Raw genomic sequence first — 23,814 nt, forward strand, 5'->3', positions numbered from 1 at the left:
GTTGTACTTAACCATGTAAAAATATTAGGAAGATTACATAAGCGATGTTTATAATGAGATTTTAAGGAAAGTTTAAGCTTTAAGCCCTAAACTGTTTCTTAAGGCTTAGAGCTGAAATTTTATGCTTTAAGATTTCATTTAAAGAAATCTTTCCGCTTTCTGTATCTTATGACTATTTACTAACTGTTAGAGGGAGATAGTTTTGACCCATTTTTACAAGCGTAAAAATTATCATTCAATTCAATTAAAAATCTAATGATTTTTTTATATCTTTTATGTTTTACGTAATATATGTTTATATACGTGTAAACTAAAATGTTTTCCTGACGAACGAATTACAAGTTTACTTCCGTAACATGGTAATATTCGATTATACAGGTACGAAATAGTCCAACTAATAACAGTCGTTACTATCAATATGTATACGTATGTATCATTACGATTTGCACTATAATTTATTAACTATCATTGTAATTTTTATCAATTTTTATTATTATTATTTTGTAGTTAATTATTTTAAGTATTAAGAATTGACGCTAAGTTAAAAAGGGAAAAAGAAAGAGACTTCAGCGATCCAGCAATTACTAGACGAGAGCGCTACCCATTACGCCATGGGACTGTGGGTATCGTTAATACCTGTTTAACGTTCAGTGTACGTATCACGCTCGGAATTTTTCAAAGTCAATTTTCTCGATATTGACTGAGAAGTGTATCTTACTATTTGGCCAAAATAATGTCTGAGTGATACAATTCACGTACAATAAGTTTCAAATTTTTTCGAACGTCTAAGTCTCTCCTTGTAAGTTAAAAAATAGAAGAAAAAAATGTATATCTTTGTAATAACACTCCTTAAAATTAGGAAAATGTCGCTTTCGAATTGTGAAGTATTGCACACGTAGCCTCGCCATAAGTTCCTTAATTATGTTTATTAATTTTGATGAAACTTTCAATCATTCAAACGTATTCCATATAGCTTCATGTTTGACACTGACGAATGTCCTTTGAAAGTCGATAAAAACCAAGTATAACAATGACTGTTTTTCCATGTTTTTGATTGTTCTTTATTATTTTTAATGTGTTGATGTGATTAATACTATATAAGATCTATTGGGCCTAAAATCGCATTGTTCTTGCTGCATCTGAGATTCTAAACCGATGGCGAGTCTTCTGTATGTTACGTAACGATGTAATAGAAATTGAAGTTTTTTAGGTCAATGCATTTAAGCAATTTACCCGGGGATTGAAGATCAGGTTGTGCGATGATTGAAAATGATCATAAGGAAAGAATGGGTAATAATTTGTAGGAGAAATTTAGATTCCGGCTTCGCAAGGGTTACGAAGGTTATGGGAGCTCACGCGGACCGGCTTTAAATGAAATTGAAATTGATCCAATAAGTTAATACTGTCATTTATTAAATTTTTAAAAGAAAGAAATAGCAATTACATATATATGTATATATATCGAAGAAAAAAAAACGTGAGAAAACTTATATGAAGGGAGTGCGAATATAGTTCCTACTTGCAAAGGCGACTGTCCGGACTTTATTTCGAGATTATTATATTTTTTTACTGACTACTTTTTGTAGTTCTTTTATATTCTGGCAATGAGTGTGAGAGTATCTTCCCAGAATCAATCAACATTCTTCAAGATTTGGTAGGGCACTTGTATACTCGCACTTGTTTTCTTAAGATAAGATAGTAAGGCTCCGCATAAACTCTACTCTCGACACTACGAATCTAGGTTTTATGTTAAGAATAAAAATTCGATTTTCTTAACATCTTTATGCGAGGCGAAGTAATGATATATTCTAAATTTTAAATTGATTTTAATTTTATCGAGAAAAAAAAGGAAAAAAAGGAAAAAAAAAATAAAGATATTCATTCTCGCATTCGGGAAGGTCTTAATATATAATACTACGGTCTTAATTATTAGGCATATATGCTATTGTTTAATTATTATTTTAGAAAAAGTGCTTTCAAAAGAAAAGGAAAGATTATAGAATAGATATTCTTTATCTATGTGACGCATAAGGGTATACAAACGTGAGCTATCTGTTGGTTTGAATGTTTAAATAAAGGAACTAAATATGCCTTCCTATAAAAGGGAAAAGAATTTTACAATATATAAAAGATATGATAAGGTTTCGAAATAAAGATAAAATAGGGACAAAATATCAAAAGGCGAAATACTAAACTAGAGATGAGATAAAAATAAGATACAAATTATATATTTATAATAAGAAAAGAAAGAATTTTATCGGTATATAACATGTATTATATTATAGATGTTATTATTTTATTTACAGTGTTTAATATTCCGCGTCAATTGCAACATTCCATCAAATTGCCCTTTTTTGAAATTTTAACTATTATGCCTTCTTTCCAGAGATTATTAAAGAAATTATTATTCCAAGAGTGTTTAAGTAGTGTGTACAGCAATTCTACTGTTGCATCAATGTCCATTTTTAGTATTTCTGCCAGAATATCATCAGGTCCTGCAGTTTGTTATTTTTCAATCCTCTAATAGGTGTCCTAATTTCTAATTTGTAGAGTACATCATAATTTATATTCAAAGTTCTCTAATTTTACCTATATCGCTTTCTATGAGTTCTATTGTAGCATTTTGAATATCTTCGGTCTAGGTGATGTTATTCTGATTATTCAGCATTTCTCAAAGTATTCTCTCTTTTCAGCTAATTCTCTTTCGTGTTTAATAGAGCTCCTTCTATCTCTTCTTTACTCTGTGTAGGAACATTTATATTAAAACTTTGAATATAAAATAATTTATAAAGGCTGAATTGAATCAATAATGGAATCATGCCTATGAGCCAACACAAGGCTATTTGTGACTTAACGTGACGTAACTTCTCGCCGTTAAACAAGGATTTAATTATAAATTTGACACCTTGATGTTACTTTTTACGGACATGGTGTGACAATACTATGATGTGTTGCGATATGAATACGACATTAAATTCAATCGACCGTTATGTATCTAGATTAAAATATTAGGATAATTTTTTATTGCTGAATTGTGACTGAAGAAGACTGTAACATTTAAATAATTTTTTGTATACAATTTTATGATCGCTAAATTCAAATATACATTAATTGTTAATTTAATTTGCTCGTTTATTGATCGTTTTATTTAATAACTTTTTTATTTTTATTAGGTGTTGGAATTAATTCGTAGCGTTTTACAAGGGAAGTACTTTCATTAATGTATTAGGTGTTGGAATTAATTCGTAGCGTTTTACAAGTGATGGGAAGTACTTTCATTAATGTATTTTTTAATGCTCATGTGAAATAAATAACATTCTTTCATTAAAAACGCTACGAATTAATTCCAACACCTAATATTTTTTAATGCTCATGTGAAATAAATAACATTCTTTCATTAAAAAACGCTACGAATTAATTCCAACACCTAATAAGTTTACTGAATTCCTTATTTTACAGTAAACTTAAAAATAAAAAAGAGAGCTCTCTAAAATTTTAACATTAAAATATTTGAATTTAAAAAGTAGATTCTTTGTTCTACATTTTAAAAAACATAGGATTTTTAAAAAATATTAATAAAATAACAGAATTTTTCAAAGATATTAATTTTTTTAATTTTATAAGTGCGTTAATCAATGTAAAATGTCTTACGAAACGATATGCATATAATGTTTCTTAAAAATTATTTTATCGATTATTTATAATTTCTTTACTTTTAAAACAAATTATCTGCAAAATTTCGGGAGCATAATTTCGAAAAAATTATTTATTTTGAAAGGTGTGAATCTTCATATTTTTTATACCGAAACAGTTTTTGTGTTTTTAAAACCTTTTTAATTCTCCTGATACTTTGCAGATAACTTTTACAAATCTAAGAAATTTTATAAGATATCATAATCGTTACTGAGAATTAAATTTTTTAAATTTAATGTTGTTACTATTTAACTATTGTATCATATGGAATTATGCAATAATTAAAATAATAGAACGCTCATAACTCGCAAAGCATATTATTTATATTTGTCTTTATTTTTAGATGGTACTATGGAATCAATTTTTTTTATTTATTTGTTAATACAGAAGAAATAAAAGTAATATTTGTTTCATTGAGATGTTTATGAGCGCATCTTAAGACATTATTTATTAATATTAGCCAAAGACTAAGTACCCGCAAATGAGAAGCGCGCGCCGGCCCTGAGCGCCACATAGCTAATAGCACTCGTTAACTTTAACCTGCTCTGAGATTAGAGCCAGAGAAGCTCTAATCTAACTAAGCTGAAAATCGATTGAAATGTGCAAATTTCGCCGAGCCCTAGTATAGATACATCTAAGAAAAATTAATTTAAGCAAATATTTCAGAGAAGACCATTATTTTTATGGTAGTTTTTATTTGTAGTAGTATATACTGTGATACTAAATTATTATCGCATGTACATGTGTGCATAATTTTCAGACATATTTTTCTCTTATATTGAAGAAGACTCTTAGTAATAATAGTAATGGCAGTGGTAATAGCAGTAGCAGTAGTAGCAATAGTATTAGTAGTAGTAACAGTATTAGCAATAGTGGCAGTAATAGCTGAGCGGATGGGATTAGAAACAATCACCGTTCACTTGATCTATATTTAAAACGTTCCCTTGTCGCTCCCTGCTTTTTTCCGAACGTTAAGTGTCCAATTCATCCCGTACCGCATACTAACCTTATAAGATTGCTCACCCTCTTTCCTTTATATAGTAAGCCTAATAAATATAGTCTCAAAATCTGAGACCAAATCTGTATTTTTCACAGTTTATCAGAAGATACACAGCGGCACAGGCTGTCTTTGCTTTCCTCTCCACACAATCGGTAGTTATGCTTAGTGAGCCTAAGATAAGGTGTATTCTGATGTTCATATATCCTGCGAGAAAATCATTCTCAGTTGTCTCATCTCATTGCTTCTTTTGTTCTGACTAATTTGAGATGTTTTTTAGTTGCTTTGACTATCGTCAGCCCTTCGCAGCCTTCGAAGAATTTAGATGCTTCTACTTCAGCTATTTTTTAATATATCTTTTGCCTACAGTAAACGAAATGTTCGACGATCTGTTTATCCAGATTCACTTTAGTTCTCAGTTTAGCCAGACCGTCCATCTTCTCATTTCCAGGTATACCTTGATATCCAGAAATCCATACCAGGGTAACTTCATTTTGTCCAGTTTTTCTAGAGCTTACATACAATCCCAAACTACAGATGATTCTGTAAAGATTGTAGAAAATATTTTAATAGCTGCTCTGCTGTTTGAGTAGATATAGTTACAATATCTACTTCTTTTATTTAGTAGGAATTCTGCACATTTTAGAATGGTCAATACCTCAGTCTGAAAAACCGCTTCACCTATCGGTATGCTTTCCTCACAGTTGGTTTTAGACCTATATATGCCCGCTCGAAAGCGGCCGTTTGCTTCTGATTCATCTATGTGTTTACAGATTGGTTAAGAAATCAAAATCTTGTCCGGTATCTGAACTTTAAAAGTCTTCTCAGCTGTTATTTTTAGGAATCTTATCTTACTTTAACATGAAAGAAAACGAGTATATTCCAAAAGATCTCGATCTAATATGACCAAACCTAGTTTCCTTCTTTCACCCTGACACTTTAATCCAAATGCTGTTTGTGTGGCTATGCTGATAATTATCTGACTCGAGGGTGTCACTTTCAGCGCCTCAGTTAGTTCTCTTGGTCCTCGTCGTAGCCATAAAGCATCCTCTCTTTTGAGTAAGTTCCTTGTTTCCTCCTTCTCCACCCTAGGTTATTAAACTATTGCAGTATATGTTAGTCTTGATATTAAAACCATTTTATATTAAAACCATTTTATCCAAGCCACACGACAACCTTGAGATTTATACCCCAGTTTTTTTCCATAACCTTTCTACAGGCTCACATAGAGGTGTAGTCCTCTTTTCCTTGAGGTATAAACTTTTGTTCAGTTTCGTACCCAAGCGAACGCCTAGATTACTGAGCTGGAATATCTTATCTCTTTGTCCCAAAGTTTTAAAGACTGAATTGGTTTAGTCAATAGTTAAAACATGCCTTTACAAACCGGACACCGGCTATAATAATATGTATAAATTATTCGAAATCAATAATAATTTATAAATGTTTCAATCCAAGTTTCAGATTCTTTTTAATATAATATAAAATATAATAAACAGAAAATACGTCAAAAATAATAAATAAAAAGCATATAGGCCAAACTGCAATATGTTATTGCAAATATTTTTTATCGTTCAAATTACAAGTAAACATTTCTATTGTTATGCAGTCATTTTCAGTATAATAAAATGCTAAATTGACATAGTTGAATTAGACATCTATCTGTCCTAATGAGAAAGTTGTGAAGTTACTAGGATAAAATTAAATATTCCGTTAGTGTATAAAAAGAAATACCTATCTAAAACTATGACCGTAATGGCCCACAATTAATACTACTCATATGCATTATCAACCGTTCGTATTCTATTAAATTGTCACACAATAAAATTGTCTCGGAGGACACGACAACTCGTTAAACCTGTAGGGATTAAGTCTAGAAATGGATAGGAAAAGAATTAGGAGTGAGGACAGAGATTATAGAAGAAGTAAATAGATCTTAGGTAGTTTGTCTGTATTATTTTTATGTCTTTATTAAGGTTTTGCTTCTTTTTTTCTTATGTAAATCATCTTAAAGATCATCCTCTTATAAAAAAAAGGTTCAATATCTAAAATGCCAGCATCATTCCATTTAAAATTATGATTAATTTCTACACGAAATCACAGAAAGTTTATCCGTAGGTTTATTAATATTAGAAGAATATTCTTTTATTCTTATAATTAATTGCTTTTCCGTTTGTCCATCGTAAGTGGCTTCACAGTCCTGGCAGCTAATCTTGTATACAACATCGCATTTATTGTATTTAAGGAATATTTTCCTGTTTTTAAAAGAATTAAGCAAATTTATTGGTTTAGGCGCCAAGTGAAAATCACAATTATCTATCACATTTTTTAACTTATTGGATATATTTTTGACATATGGAATCGTGAAATGGCATTACCGATTGCGATTCCTCCTGACAGTCAGTAAATAATCGTAAAAAGTGATAAAAGGCACATGAAGTGCTTTTATTTTATGCGCATGCATAACTTATTTTCACTTATACGTGTCTTTTATTACTTTTTATGATTATTTATTGATTGTCAGAAGCATAGTTTTTGTCCATTTTTACAAATGTTTTAAAGCAATTTTATCATTTTGTTTTATCCAAATTGTCTTTATTTATAAATTGCACGTGGCAATAAAAATTAACGTGTCATTTCTTACTTCTAACGTCATGATTTAATGTAGACTACTCAGGAGTCTTAACAACTTCCGACCCTCTCGCTCGCTCTCAAGTCCCAAAAGTAGTACAAAAAAGAGTACACATTGGAAACCCATCTAAGCAGGGAAAGAGGTATGAACGATTAAGAGAATACGACTTTCCACGCGAAGCGACTTCCATCTCACAATCAGAGGGTTGGATTAGATTAGGATTAAATCGGAGTAGGGATGCAAGGAGGGAGGCGGAGCCTTTCCCCCGCTCATACGTGTTCTTTCTACGAAACTATTTAGAATAGAACAATTGTTGATCTGGTTTCACTCCAGAAGCAAAGAGAGGAAGAAGTTTCGACCCTCCATATGAACTCCCACTCCGATTTAATCCAAACATTAACTCAACCCTTATTTAATTGATACAGGCAGATCTTTTATTTTATTTGTTATACTTTTTTTAAAATAACTGTTTAACGAATAGCCTAAAATCTTTTGAAAATTACTTGAGGTCATAACCTTGACAGCCTATGTGAAAGTTAAGATCATTAGCGATTGTTATTCTTTTGTATAGTTCTACCAAAATTTTCTATCAAAATTACAATTCTAAAATCTCAAAAACTTAAAAATTATAACTCTAAATATCTCGGAAATTATAAGAGATCGCCACTTAGTTGTTAAGGCAAAGTTGCTCAGAATTATGACCTTGACAATATATGTCAAGGTTATTAGAACTGGGGAGATTCGGAACTAAATAATTATTACCGCATAAATATTGAAATATTCTATCGCGATTAAATAAATGTAATCATAAATATTTTTACCATGAACAGCGTTTTTAATTATATATAAACATATTCTATCTTTTGATGCAGCGATTAATTGCTCACTTCGAAAAAAACTTATTTTTTATAAACGAATCTTCTTTTTCATTTATAGTTCTGCCTATGGCAACTCACAAAGTTCATATGCAACAATGAGCTCTCCACGTCATCAACAACATAGCGGCCAACAATTATTGATGTTGCAACAACAGCAGCAACAGGTTCAAATGCAACATATGCAGTATATGCATTCTCAGCAGCAACAGCAGCAGCAGCAGCAGCAGCAGCAATTGCAGCAACAGCAACAAATGCAATATAGAAGTCCTACCGGAGGCAGTCCGACTACTATGCAAGCAAACAATATTCCGGAGACGAATAATAATACTACGACCAGCGAAGATAGTGATGATAGTACTCCACATTCTGGAATGGTGAGTTAAATCCTAATCTGCACAGAATATTTATGATAAATATTTATTACTGTCTTTATTTTTTGAAATGTTATATAAATATTTTACGTAAATTTATGATAAATAAATAAATATTTATGGTATTTTTATTTAGATTATAATGTCTTATTAAGTATTTTTATAGCATTTACAATATTTACAATAAATATTTTATAATTATTGGGTCATCTAAAAAGTATCCGCGGTTTTTTGTCACTAGATGGTGTTGATGGTCAACACATCTAGTGACAAAAAACCGCGGATACTTTTTAGATGACCCAATATAATAAAAATTTATGATTTGTGTAATCTAAGACCACAAAAATATAATAGTAATAAGGCTCTGTACGTATAAACAATTTAGTACAAAAGAAGGGCAAAAAGCCAGTAACGTATAAAAGAACTTTAATTTAAATTAGCATTAAAAATTCATATTTTCAATGTAGTCTTAATATATTGTTCTAAACCAAAAATATGTACATGGTATTACAATATTATAATTTTTAATATCATATTTTTCATTTCGTGTAGTACGCTGCGAGTCATTTTTATTAAGAATCAAAATAGTCATAAGAAAATTCTTGTCAGTGATATTAGTAAATGTGTTAAGAGTCCATTAATAAAAAGAGAGAAAAAAAACGCAGGTAAATGGTAGTTCATTTCGTGATAGAATATATTAGTTTTTTTAATTATATAAATTATTTTAAGCAAATTTGCAAAAGTAACGAACATCTAACTTTCACTATGTCAGATAACCATTAAAAAATGACTCGATTGGAGTCGAAACGTTTGTTGTTAATTGTAATTGTTTATATGAATTTTTAATGCTAATTTAAATTAAAGTTCTTTTGTACATTACTGGCTCTTTACCCTTCTTTTGTACTACATTATTTTATAAATATTGTGTGCTGTTTGGGATGGTCACTCAACGTCTATTAACCTAACACAGCTATTTTTAGCATAATCGAATAAAACACAGAAATTTAGTTTTGTTATTAATTTATTGCTCAATTTCCGATTTTGTTGCTGCAGTTGATTTGAAGAAAATAGCGATTGTGCTAACTTAAGGTTAAAATTAGTACAGCTATTAAAAAAAAGTTAAAAAGTAAAAATGTACTACTTATTTTTATAATGTTTTAATTACTAATATGCTGCTTTTGTCACTCCACCCTACACTCCTAAAATCACCTTTATATAGTCAACCTGCATCAGCATGACATCTCAAAGATGTAAATTAATCAAGTATCTTGATTGATCATATTTTCTTGATTTTGTTGCTTGTGATTTGCGATTAATCCTTAAAAAGGAATCCCTACACTACTAAGAAACACTTTTAGAGTTCGACATACTGAAATATTTGTATGACTTGTATGTCAATAAGTTGTTGTATTTTTCAGTGCCATAAAAGAAATATCCTGAGTTTGTTCCGCCTAAAGGGTTAGTTTCATGAGTTAGTTTCGTGATTCACGGCTCACGAAAAGCGCTAATTAATAGACCACGAAAGGCTTTGAAAAGACACTTACTTTTGCAACTTCAACATTTTACACTTATCTCCTCTTTTATAAATTAATTTTCTCATTGCTATAATTTTAATTTAGTTACAATTGATCCCCGTGGCTATGTTATTATTACTTAAAACCATGTTATCTTATAATTTCTCTATTGTATGTTGCCAATTTATAAGAAGAACATCAAGAATCAAAAGATTTTTGCGTTTTAATTACCGCTCTTGACTTTTATATGCTCATTCTATTTTGTAATTAACTTATAATTTCTCGCATTGGCAATATTTCATAATCAATCGCTGTTATCAGATTATATAATTCCGGACACTCACATAACGCGTAACGTGTTAATTAATTCATTATACGAAATCCCGCTGCTCACAATTAAGCGGCCAAATATAAAGGAACTATTTGCATGATCGATATAATCGAATATGGTCATATCCTATAACGGACTTTGTTTTCGCTCATTCAATCTTTGTCCGCGCGTGGATGCTAAATTTGTATTTTTAATTTCAAATTTTAATCTTAAGTTAGCAAAGGCACTGTCTTCTGAATCGATTGGAGCAACAAAATTGGAAATTGAGCAATAAAATGAGCAACAAAAAAGTTTTAATTTCTATGTAAGTTATATTCGATTGTACTATAGCCTCGACTAAAGTGACTGTGTGAACTTAATAGGCGTGGTACTGTATTGGCATAATATTTAGATTTATGCAATATTTTGCTTGAGAGCATACAACGAATATACATTGAAAAAAAATGCTGTTAACAAAAAAATAGATTGAATCAATTAAACATATATTACGGACTGACATATACAAGTAGTTAATTCAATTATATTTGTTATTGACTTAATTTTAATTTTAACCTTTTTATTTGTAACAATAACATTAATTTGATTTAATAACGTATAATGGTAAATTAAAAGAATATTGAATTGAAGGAACACTTCCTGTGTTAAATCAATATTGAATTTAGTTCTATAAAATATTTATAAAATATTTATAAAATATTGCTTCGATGGAAAGATCGATATGAAGATAATCGATATGAATTGTACCGCATGAATTATCCCAAAAAACTGTGGCCATCATCTTTCCGGCCGACTTCATGGTCTTCGCCTTCTTCTGAACTGCTTCACTCGGTGAAGTCCATTGTTTTGACTGCTCCTTCGTCTCGGGTGAAATAATGGATGTCCACAGTAATGAATCGACGCAAAAATTTATCTGGATTACGTTGAAATATCTCCAAACATTGTTTTGAAATTGTCACACGGTCGCGCTTATGGTCCACAGTAAGCAAACGCGGCACCCATCTTGTCGATAACTTTTTCATACCCAATTGTTCGTGCAAAATTGAAATCACTGTGCCACGTGATATGCCTATTGCCTCAACAAGCTCGCGCACTTTCACTCGTCGATCAGTCAAAACAATATCGTGGACTTTATCGATGATTTCTGGCGTAGCAGCCTCAATTGGACGTCCCGAACGAAGTGGCTGTACGATCACGTTTAAATTCATTCACCTAATTGTATACAGTCACAAACGCTGGTGCAGATGTGCTGTGAACATTATCCAACTCGGCTTTGATTTCTTTCGGCGTTAAACCTTTCATATGTAGATGTTTGATCATTGCACGAAATTCATTTTTTTCCATTTTGCAAAAAATACAAAGTTGTTCGCTTTAGTCGTCTACAGAAATGAAACCACACGATGAATTCCGTTCAGAATTTGACAGTAATCAGCTGAAAGATGCTACTTATCAAAAAGTAATGTGACATGATACTCCGAGTGCCCTCTGACAGATTTTCTAAGAACTTATTGACTTGCCTTCATATATACTACATGGGCTGAAAAGTCCTGGGATTTTTAATGAAAACAAGCGTTTTTTGAGCAAAGTTATATTTATTCCTCAATATAGTTGCCTTCGAGGGCGATACACTTGGTATAGCGATTTTCCAACATTTCGATGTCCTTTCTGTAGTACGAAATGTCCAAGCCTTCGAAATACGCCTCGGTTTCCGCGATGACTTCCTCATTCGATGTGAATCTCTTTCTCTAGAGCTACCGCTTGAGCTTTAGGAACAGATAATAGTCGCTGGGGGCCAAGTCTGGAGAATACGGTGGGTGAGCAACCAATTCGAATCGTAATTGGTCCAATTTGATCATCGCTTTCAAGGACGTGTGACGGTGCGTTATCGTGATAGTACAGAATTTTTTTCTTCGCCATATGGGGCCGTTTTTTCTTTATTTCGTCGTTCAGTTTGTCCAATAACGCTGCATAATACTCTCCCGTAACTGTTCTTCCCTTTTGCAAGTAATCGATGAAGATTATGCTATACGCATCCCAAAAAACGGAGGCCATAACCTTCCCGGCCGAGAGCGTTGGTCTTTTGGTCGCTTTGGTCGGCTTTCGTGGCTTTTCAGCCACTCTGCAGACTGCCTATTGGACTCAGGTGTATGATAATGGACCCACGTTTCATTCATCGTCACAAAACGTCGAAAAAAGTTCGCTCGATTACGCTGCAACAACGCCAAACCGGCCGTTGAATCATCAACGCGCTGCTGTTTTTGGTCGATGGTCAGCAAACGCGACACCCATCGTGCCAATAGCTTTTTCATCTCCAAAACATCGTGCAAAATGTATCCCGCCCGTTCTTTTGAGATGCCTACGGCCTCAGTTAACTCGCGCAATTTCACTTTACGATCACTCAAAACGATTCGATGCACTTGCTTTACGATTTCCGTATTCGTAGCCTCTTTTGGCCTTCCAGAGCGAGGTGCGTCTTCGGTGCTTGTACGACCCATTTTAAATTCACTAAACCACCGATAAACTGTTGTTCTCGAAGGGACAGATGTGGGATAACATTTCTGCAACCATTTCAATGATTGTTCAGAAGTTTTTTCCATCAAAAAACAATGTTTGATCAAGATGCGATATTCCTGTTTTTTCATTTTTTTTACGAAGGCGAAAGTAACGCCACTTAAACGACTGTAGCTTGTAAACGAATGAACGAAATGTCATGAAACTTCATACATAAATTAGTGACAGATGAACCTCTCGAAATGAATCATGTTCATTTTCTAATGGCGCCATCTATTGAAAAATCCCGGGACTTTTCATCCCATGTAGTAATACATGTGAAAAATATATTTAATGTTTATAATACTTTCTGTAGCAGTTTAGTTCAAAACATTTTTATATAATTAGTATCTGCTGCATTAATACCACCATTCCGAGAAAAATTGTACAAATCAATTTGTAATTAATAATTTGTAATAAATAATTTTTCTAAAATATTTTTTTAAATTTTCTAAAATATAGTTTATTAAAAAAAATTTTGAATATTTTTTAAATACTTTTTTTTATTCCAGATTGCTATGATAAAGCGTGAGCCACCATCGCCAGAAGCAGCTGATGTTGGGGCAAAGAATCAAAGAAAAACGAAGCCCCAAAAAAAGAAGAAAAAGAGAGATCCTAATGAGCCACAAAAGTAAGTAATAATATTTTTATGTTTATAAAATAGTAAAAAAGTTTGAAATATCATCCCTGCTAAACATATTCCTTATTATCACAAATCAAGTTCGCATTCATTAATTTTAGTGCTATTTATGTGCTAATGAGTAGGGGTACTGGATATCCAGAATTTGGTTTTATCTAGCCCTGTTCTATCCGACCGGAGAGAAAATATCATTAGTATCCGCATACGACAAGTGATTGAATTTTTGTTATATTAACTCTTCATGATCAAAAAAGCCATACGATGATTACTGTGGGTTAAAATGATCCGACCCATCTTTAAAGTGTTATCAAATCAATAGTATTAATTGCAATGATTTAAAAAAAATACAGTATATAATTGCATCCTTTAAGAAAATCGAACAATGGCGTTTTATTGAAAAATTTAATTTTAACAAAAAAAATTGTAAACATGTTAAGTTCGGAAAAATGTGTATTTTTACTTAAACAAATTATAACTTTTTATTTAAATTTTTAATTATTTTTACTTAAAAAAATTATAACTGTTTAAATTTATAATATTATTAAATGCAATTTTAGTTTAATATTCTTAAGATGATGTACTTTCAAAAAAAAAAAATTAGTATGATTATACGCGTTTCAAAAAAGATATTTATTTTGAAAGTAGAAGATAATCGTTTTTAGGTGTAAAAAAAATGTTAAATTCGAGTAAAAGGCTATTTATTATTGATTTAAATTATTATTAATGTAAAAATTATTATTATTAATACTGAAAATACAAGTGAAAAACGTAAAATATAAAAAATACATAGAAAACATTACTCTTCGTTACAGCAATATCTCAGTACACAAATAGAGTCTGTTCTTTAAATCTAAATCAATAGATAATCACTGATTCAGTGTCAAGTATGCCACTGTTAATTAATGAATGAAATGTAATATCCCTAACTTTACTTTAATATATTAGGTGTTGGAATTAATTCGTAGCGTTTTTTAATGAAAGAATGTTATTTATTTCACATGAGCATTAAAAAATACATTAATGAAAGTACTTCCCATCACTTGTAAAACGCTACGAATTAATTCCAACGCCTAATATAAGTGTAGCGCATTCAACGTACATGGTATTGTAAGATTGAAATTACAATGTGCTAAACGTGCAAATATCGGTATTTTAACTATGTAATGCTCAAACTTCTTTTCTTTTGTGGTTGAATTTTACTGATTATTTAGTGCCAAATATGATATTCTGTACCAAGTATGCTTCAGTAGATTATCCACTGATTCAGATTTAGAGAGTGTGTTTATCACGCATAAGTCGTAGACGAACATTTTTTCCTAATCGTTTTTTTTATCCTTATTTGAAGGACATAATCCATATCTTGCTTATTTTTGCAATTTAATATTTTTTGCAAAAATATAAATCTTTTAACTAAAACGACGCGCTGGTCACACTTGCTGACATTTTGACCTGATAAAAAAATGCTTTTTGCGCGAATGGCTGTTAGACGCATACTAACAGTCAGATTAAAAAGCATTTTTATCGATAATTAATACTTTGAACCTCTAGTAGATGGCAAATACCTTTCCGAAGGAAGGAAGATATTAAAATTTAGCGTGAAAGACGATGCTCAAGTCATTTTGACCCAGAAAGACTATGAAGAGTTAAAAATTCATTGATACAGAATTCTATTCCTTTCAGCTATTCAATTTCCGATAGTTCTGCAATATTTCCGCCGCTTTGTATAGGTTTTCTTCAGAGTTCCAACCTTTAAATACTTTTAAACAATTTTTTAATCTTAATGTTGGCACGTCATGAGTAAAGTACGTGGAAAAAACAGCTACAATTGCTACACTCAAAAATCATCCATATATTTTTTGATTATAAGAACCAATATAGGTAAATTAATTTTCGCTATTGACTGAAAGAGGTTAGTATTTGTGTTATTTCAACATGGCCAAAAGTGACTGCTGATGTATATGAAAGTATTATCAATAGGTTTTAATAATCAAGTATGTAACATTTGATTGGATGTAAAGAACACAATTTTTTATTCGCATTAAAAATGTCGGGTTTCGTACTAAAAAAAGAGCATGTGCGGGAAACATTACTTTTCTGTTTTAATCTCAAGAAATGCTGCTGAAAGTCATTTGCGAATGAAGATATCAAAAAAATGGCTTGATGACTGATTGCCTCAAAAGAATCTGAATTTTTCTACTACGGAATCCATTTGTTACCCGAAAAGTGGGAAAAAGTTATAGCTTTCGATGGGCAATATTGTGAATAAAATACCTTTTTGATGAAATAAATATGAGTTTTTGTAGCAAGAAACAGTGAGAATTAATTTAAGCATCTAATAAGAACTGCAGTACAATTGTGATATCCATAAGATTGGCATATAACGCTTATGGCTGTAAAGATATGTCCACCTTACAATTATTATAACCAAATTTATTGATGGGCGAAAATTATCATTATTTCTGGTTGTGGCAACCATAACATTTTTTCTGTGTACCTCCTAATAGTCATTTGCAACTGATTTTCTGATAGTTCTACAATAATTTCGGCACTTTCTATAGATTTCGTTCAATGTTCGTTTATACAATAAGAGTAAAGTACCTCACACGGCCAATTCCAGCCGATTTCTTGAAATTTTCCAATAGTTCTGCAATAGTTCCGACACTTTCTATTCAAAGTTTCAAGCTTTAATTGACTGGAACTGGCTATTAAGAAGTACTACATTTTTGATATGCGATGTCAGCACTCATATTAAAAAATTATTTTAAAATACTTAAAGGCCGAAACTGTTAGGAACTGTTCGAGAACAAGAATTCTCCGAATACAAGAGAATTTTATAAAAAAAATAAATTTTTTTGAAACTTGAGATACCAGCTCTCAGATTAAATTTTTCCAATTAAAGATTTCAGATTAAAGATTTTCGATTTTTGAAAATAAGGTAACTTTATAGAGATCTTTGTTTTTAGAAGTAAGGATTAATCCTAATGCAAAATATCATTACAAATAGTAAAAATTTCAGTAATGATTTCAATATATGGAACTAAAGATGATTTTTTGTAAAATAATAAAAAATTTCCTCATTTGTTTAAAAAATTTTTTAAACAATTTTTCAAAATACTTAATTCGTAATGTTATTGTACTAAAAAATTATGTAAGTTGTGTGCATTAGAAAATTAAATTTTTTACTAAATATGAAATTTTTGCAAATTTTATACAAATGTTATTAAAGACTGCATAGCTTAATCGGTGTAATCATTGACACTGTGCGTCTACACTCCTAAAAACAAAACATGTCAGAGGTTCGATACCAATTGTAAAAGATTCGATATTTTTATAATAAGATACAATGTTCAAACATTAATTTGAGTTCTTTTAGAAATCTCACACATTACAGATTTGTCAACTACAAATTTAAAAAAATAGCTGAAATACCTTGTTAGACGCTTTTTTCTTAATCTCATTTTTCTTAAAAACCTGACACCTGAATAGAACATGTTCATTTATGAATTCGAATTCAGCGCATTAAAAACTGTAGAAGACTGTTTTTCTTTTCCAAACATCAAAAACTATGATGCAGATCTGGCATAATCAAGTATATTAAGATTTATGTTCTACTACTTTATTGCTCTAACACAGAAAGACATTCAAATGCTGCCTCCGATTTTGATCAGCTTTGAATATGTTGTTTTCTATTATGTGATACATTTTTTTATACGCTCGCATGTTTCAGAGGTGAAATATCTCTTATAAAAAGTGGTTATTTGATTTTAATCTGAATATGAAATTGAAAAAAAATTTAGAATAATAGTTGACTGATTTAAGAGTACTTAATAATTATTATATAATTATAATTATCAAAAATAAAACAAATTTTTTTAAATATATAATTTTAAAAAATTGTTGCATTTTTTAAAAATATTCTTACCACTTAATTTTTTTTTAATTTTGAATCTTTTTAATGATCAAATTAAAAGATACGCAGGTAGTTATAAAAAGTTATTTTTTGAATTATCATTATTAAGAATTAAAGATATATCATTTCGATCATATTCTTTATTTAATTTGATATTGGATTTATTATAACTTGGCGCTAGTTGTTGATATCGAATCTTTTATACGAATAATGTTTCATTAGGGCATTATTAAATAAATATTGTAATAAGTACATATTATTAAGTAAATAATAAAAATAGTATGACCATAGGAGTTTTATTTTTTAATTTGGTACGTGAGAAAAATACCACTTGTTTTATAATTTGATACAATAATGGTCATTTGTGTTCTACTTTTTAATTTGGTACAATAGTTTTTTTTCTTTTTTTTTCGAGAAACACGTACTTTTGGTACCTTTTTCACCTTTTTTAACCTTCAAACCGTACATTAGTGCGAATTCGCAAATTTTCAATTTGCTGACAATTGCGCATGAACTGAAAGTGCTGAAAGTTGCCAGCTTATCCCCACTATGTTAAATATGTTTTTTTATTAAAATTGATTCGTGAGAAAATTATACCTAAGAAAAGAGTGGTTTTGAAGAAATTTTTATTTTAATCCTCAAGAGAGACTTGCAATTAAAAATGTTAAGTTTTAATTTGTACCTTTATCTCTGTACCATTAATAGGTACTCAAGGGAGGTATACGGTTTGAAGGTTAAAAAGGTAAATTTTTTCTTTGCACTAATTTCATTATTTTATAAATACATAAAAGTATTAAGATATATTCGTTATTAAAGCAGTGAACTTGAAATTAAATAGATACACATTTATGTATATATACATATTTTTAATTGGATTATAATAATGTGATTTATCATTTTCCCAAGGAATTTGGCGAAGTAAGATCTTGTAAAAATGGGATGTCGATTTAAAATTATAAATTTTTACGAGCACGCGTAATGCGATTTCTGAAGTTGAGATCAAATATGATCACTGATATACACATACACGCATGCGCGCGCACACTACGCACATAGGCCGCGTTCAGCAGAAAAAACAACTGCAACTATTGTACAATTCTTTAATGTGATTGGTCTTGCCCTTTTTTAAGTTCCTTACTGAATATAAATGTACAAACATATTAGAGAATTGTACAACAGTTGTTAAGCTACTTTTTCTGCTGAACGCATCCATAGATAGAAACACAATTTTTCTTGTGATAAATGAATTTTTTATTGAACAATTTAAATAAGTTACATTAATGGTTTTTTTTTCCTCCAATTTATTCGGCATTTGTGTAACAGAAATCAGAAATCATTGCAAGGAGAGATTTTTTTTTATATTGGCAATATATTTGCATAATTTGTTTATAAAGTTTTGTTTACCTTTGTCTGTGACAAACTGCATTCGAAAGAATTCAAGGTAAAAAATGGATTTTTAGTGACATATTAACGATATTCTCAAAACTGATTATCATATCATTTACTGATATGCGATAGTTTTCAGTTCAATATTTCCTGATAAAATTTGAATTCATGTTCTTCATGCACTTCCTTCTTCTTCTATGTTTAAGTAGCCCAGGTTCCGGTGTAACCGGATTAATGTGGTCAGTCTTATCCAATACCCCTCCAACCTTTCACAGGAATTTCCCAGAAAAGAAAACAGGACTGCTATGTTGTAAGATCATTGGAATCTGAAACAGATGAAGCAAATGCTACGCAACCCTCCCCCTCCCTCGGGATCCCCGAAACGCCTCGAAAAGGGAACCGGAGAAGGAGAAAGAAAAAGGGAGTGAGCTCCAGCAACCGCAAAGTTCATATGGAAATATCAATGGCCTTAAAAAAAGAGAGAAGCAGTTTACAGAGTTTAAGTGAAGGGTATTTCAAGACAGGAAAAATGTCCAGATTTTAAGGTTTTAAAGAGAGAAGTTCCTAAGATAAGCAGACAGAGGTATGGATTTGTCCTTAGTGAGCGATTAAAGATGATATGGTTGGCATCCTGCCTAGGGTTCCCGCACGGGCACATTGGTGAATCTACCATGCTCTTTCTATCAAGAAGAGTAGTTAAAGTTATAATTGTAGGATCTCAGTCTATTGACCAGTACTATCTCGCTCCTATTAAGAGGAAGTTTAAAGTACCAGGATTTCACTGACTCTGGTGGGTATAATACGCGCCAGTGTCCCTGGCTTTGCTCTCAAGATAGTTGTGAAAGCGCTGTTGCGATCTAGATCTAGCTTCCGATTAAAGGTTCGGGTAGGAAGTTAAAAAGAATCCTCTTTGACCCGAAGAACATGCCTCCTTAGCTGCTTTATCCACTTAGCCACTTCATTCCCCCCTGTGCGTCGGAATCCAGAAGAGAGAGCATTCGATAGCGCTCCCCTCCAATTGCAGTAAAAGTTGTTTGATTCTATGTATGATATAGTTATCATTGACCAGCTTGATCCTTGCCGAGACAATATTTTTCGCAATAAGTTTATTACAATTTTTTAAGATTAATTTGGGAAATTTGGGGGGATTATTAATATTTCAGATTGATTGATTACGTTGAAAGTCCGACAATCATATCGGCAATTATCATTTTCTGAAATTAAATTCATTTATATGAATATATATATTAGTTCAACATCTCAACATTCAGACCGTAGTGACGCTTTGTATTTAAAGTAATGTTATAGAATAGATATACTTTACGGCGCTCCTGAATACTGATCTATAAATAGAGAGCGAGCTCTGGGGATTGGAGTCCCACCATACAGCCGTGAGCGAGGAAATGATGTTGATAATCGCTCGTCCCTCTTGGACAAGATACTTAAAATGAAAATTATCTTTTATTCTGCTCTTCACTTCCAGAAATCTGACTTGCTCAGTCCTTGGAATTGCCTGTTGTCTTATCATAAACGGATGGTAAGCGATTGGTTTGTGCTTTTTGAATGTGAAGACCATCCATTTGGATTTGGAAGGGGAAAGGTTCAAGCCTTTGTCGCTAAAGAAGATCTAAGAGATTGCTATCTGCAGCAAAGATGACAATATCATCTGCGTATTGAAGAAATTCGGCTTCTTTCACAGCGCAAGATCCTGCTCAAGGACAGATTAAAAATCGAGGAGAGTTTATACGCAAAATGTTTGTAACTAATTATCCCATCTTCTGAAGTGTACTGTCCTAACAATAATCAAATTCCACAAATTTCCTGCTTGGGGCTAGTGCTCCCGCGTTTTTAAATTCGCTGATTACTGCTGAAGGATGTACATTGTCGAACGCTCCGGTAATGCTCCAGGAAAGCAGCGACTAAAAATTGCCCGCTGGAAACAGCTCCAAGAATATATAATAGTTAGTGAATGTAATTAAACTATTGTTACATGACTGACTAAGGCGGAATCCCATCTCTTAGTGAGGAAGAAGTAATTCCGACTCTACCAGCCAGAGTAATCTCCAGTATACTATTTTCTCAAGTAACTTTAAGATGCATGAAAGCAAGGAGATGGGCCTAACACCTGAGACTCCCGCTTTGGAAATAAAGATAACCAAGGATATCTTCCACTCATCTGGAATAAATCCCTTAACTAGAAAGCTGTTGAAAAGATTTATTAAAAGCTCTTTGTATTTATATGACAAATATGCCAGCATATTATTCTGTCCAAGCCGGGAGCCGATTTCTTTTTTACAGCGGAAATTGCGAGATCTAAATGCTTGACGGTAATTGATGAATCGATTTCCTCGAAAACAGCACCTGAGTTGCCATTCTCTTTCTTCATTTTCTCTAAACTCATTGAATTATCTTGAAAGCAGGAAGGCGAGCATAGTCACTGTATGGCTTTCTGACTATTTTTCTTTAGAGGGATCAACTGTTTGATTTGAAAGTGCCAGGTTGTGTCGTTTAAAGATTCTGATCAGTGACCAAATTTCTGAGGTCGGAGTTTTGGAGTCAAAGGATCCAACAAATTTTCTCTATCCTTTCCTTTTTTCCCTGTAAAGAAAGAACTTTGGAGCATTTCGCTCTCGCCTTTTTAAAATTATAAAAGTTTTCGATTGTAGGAATTTTTTGCCAGATTCGGGCCGCCTCTCTGCGTTTGATGATTGCTTTTTGACATTTATCCGTTCACCATGGGGGCGGTTCTCTCGTTTGATACAGGAACGGTGCCCGCATTTAAGTTCTTAGAAGAGGAGGAGCACATTATGGTCGTGTCCACCAGATGTTTCGCCAGTCGAGTGTATGCCTCTTTTTCGTCAGATGATAGATGGCTGACAAACAAATGTATGAACCAGCCAGGGTGTCCTGGAAATCGATCAGTTCTTTAGTATTAAAGTTAATCTTATAGGCGTACTATTGACGCAAGACCAAATTGATGCTAATCTTGACCGTGATGGTAATGGTTGTTGCTCCAGGTGTCCTCCTCTCTGTACGCATCTTACACAGGGGAGTCATGTTAGCGGTGGCTACGATCAAGTCTATAACTAAGAGATCAGAGTTAGGTAGGAGAAGCAACGTGGGCGGCTGATCGTTAAGAATGCAAGCATAATGATTCTCTATTGATGCTAGAATCAGTCTGTCGCGTCAGGCGCGATCCATGTTTGAGCAGCCCCATTGGGAGTGATAGGCATTGTAATCCTCAATAAAAATGCAGTTAGCTTTTGAGTCTCCGAACCTCATGAGGTCTTCATAGAATTGAGCAGGAATATTGCGATTCAGATGACGATAGATGTTGATGATTGTAAATTTTGTTGTCTGAAGACACCTCCACACCAAGCATTTCCACCGAATCCAATTGGATAGGTCAATAGTACTGAAAACGATATTGTGTCTGATTAAGATGCAAATTCCTCTCATACCTGGATTAGTTATGCCTGCTCTCACGACATAAAATCCGCACAGAGAAAATGTAGAGGATGGAGAGAGGAATTCTGGGATGGAGGGAGGATTCTTGGATGCAAATAATGTCGTAATCCTTGCAGATTGACTGCAGTTGAGGTAATTTATTTCTAACCCCGCAACAATTCTATTGAAGGATGCTGAATGAATGAAGAATTCTTCTGTTATTAGTGAATTTTAGTGTTAGTTTCTGAAGTTCCAGGAGTTAAAAAGAGTTGTTAAGTCCAGTACCGGCGAATAGGTTAATAAGGAAATCAAGATTGAGATTAGAATTTCTGATAAAGTTGGCTAACCTTGATAATATTGCGATTACTGAGTCAATGAGTGTTGATAGCTGCTGATTGTTGAACAGATTCTTGAAGGATAAGAGTGTTAATATCTGCTCAAAAACGCTATTGACAGAGTAACAGTTCTCATTCCTTGGAAGGGCAAAATTCTGTTCTCCGTAAGAGCGACCATTAGATTCACAGAGAATTTCGTTATGTTGTTGATGTGGTGATGGAGGTGTTATTTTTAGAAGTTAACGTCCGTCGCCACGATGCCCTTATGATGTCTCCAAACGAGCGCTATTCACCAGAAAAGATCCCATATTGACAATCCTCGGCTTACGGAGGGAACGCCCAGACGAAGAAGCATTTGCTGCTTCCGCATAATTCGGGTAGTATGCTGTCCTAGTATCCTCAGAATCTTCGGAATTCAGAGAATCTATTAAAATAGTTATGCCATGTGATCTTTGTAGGACGGCTGCTGAAAATTATTAAAGATATAAAGAAAATTGCTTCATAGAGAGGAATTAATCATAGAGCGAATTGTCATTTGCAGCAATTATTCTTTTCGCCTCGATGTGAGATATGTTTTTCATATGCAGCAAGATGACATCCTTGTGCTTCCGAATGACCGGGCAGTCGAAGTTGCCAGGTGTTCTCCACCGCAATTGATGCATTTTGTAGGTAATAATCTATGCTCACAATCACAACAGACTTGTCATGTTCCTGACCGCAGTAAAGGCATCTCGGTTTTGAACTTTTGCAGTCCTTTCCTATATGTCCCACTCTGTAGCACACATAGCATACCCTTGGGTATATACTCGACGGCTATTTAGCATTAAATAAAATGATATCTCTAGGCAACGGCTGCTCTGCGAACTTAATACAAAGAGTTCTTGAAGAGATATAAATCGTTTCGTGATTTATAATCATGCGTTGGTTCAATTTGAACCCCTAAAATTTTAACTAAGGAGAGTGATTGGTCTATATCTTTAACGATATTTTTAACGTTCTGCGAACGCGATACGATGGAATGAAGGCCCTGATCTTGTATTTTTCAAAAGCGGGATTGGTAACTAAACGGTTAGCGGCTTCCGCCGACCTAATCTCTACTATGGCCTTGCCACTATCTAGTCGTTTGATGAATAAAA

At 32.4% G+C, this 23,814-nt stretch overlaps 1 protein-coding gene and 1 long non-coding RNA gene across 5 annotated transcripts in view; both read left to right on the forward strand.

The window, feature by feature from the left end:
* The window catches only part of LOC105145005 (uncharacterized), a 253,216-nt gene that overhangs the window by 164,750 nt on the left and 64,652 nt on the right, over positions 1-23,814 (forward strand). For all 4 annotated transcript variants that reach the window (XR_015545099.1, XM_087406192.1, XM_011054300.2 and 1 more), the window contains 2 exons: positions 8,256-8,571; positions 13,473-13,591. Coding sequence is in view for 3 of the 4 variants with exons in the window: in XM_087406192.1 (XP_087262318.1) it covers positions 8,256-8,571; positions 13,473-13,591 (435 nt within the window). In the remaining variant the exon portion in view is untranslated. The remainder of the gene's footprint in view (positions 1-8,255; positions 8,572-13,472; positions 13,592-23,814) is intronic.
* On the forward strand, positions 13,598-22,978 carry LOC147909683 (uncharacterized). Its single transcript, XR_015545103.1, has 2 exons — positions 13,598-14,545; positions 14,681-22,978. It is a non-coding gene; the product is annotated as an uncharacterized LOC147909683 (long non-coding RNA).

Source organism: Acromyrmex echinatior, chromosome 5 (genome assembly GCF_024713525.1).
Source record: "Acromyrmex echinatior isolate Ae372 chromosome 5, ASM2471352v2, whole genome shotgun sequence".
Taxonomy (NCBI): domain Eukaryota; kingdom Metazoa; phylum Arthropoda; class Insecta; order Hymenoptera; family Formicidae; genus Acromyrmex; species Acromyrmex echinatior.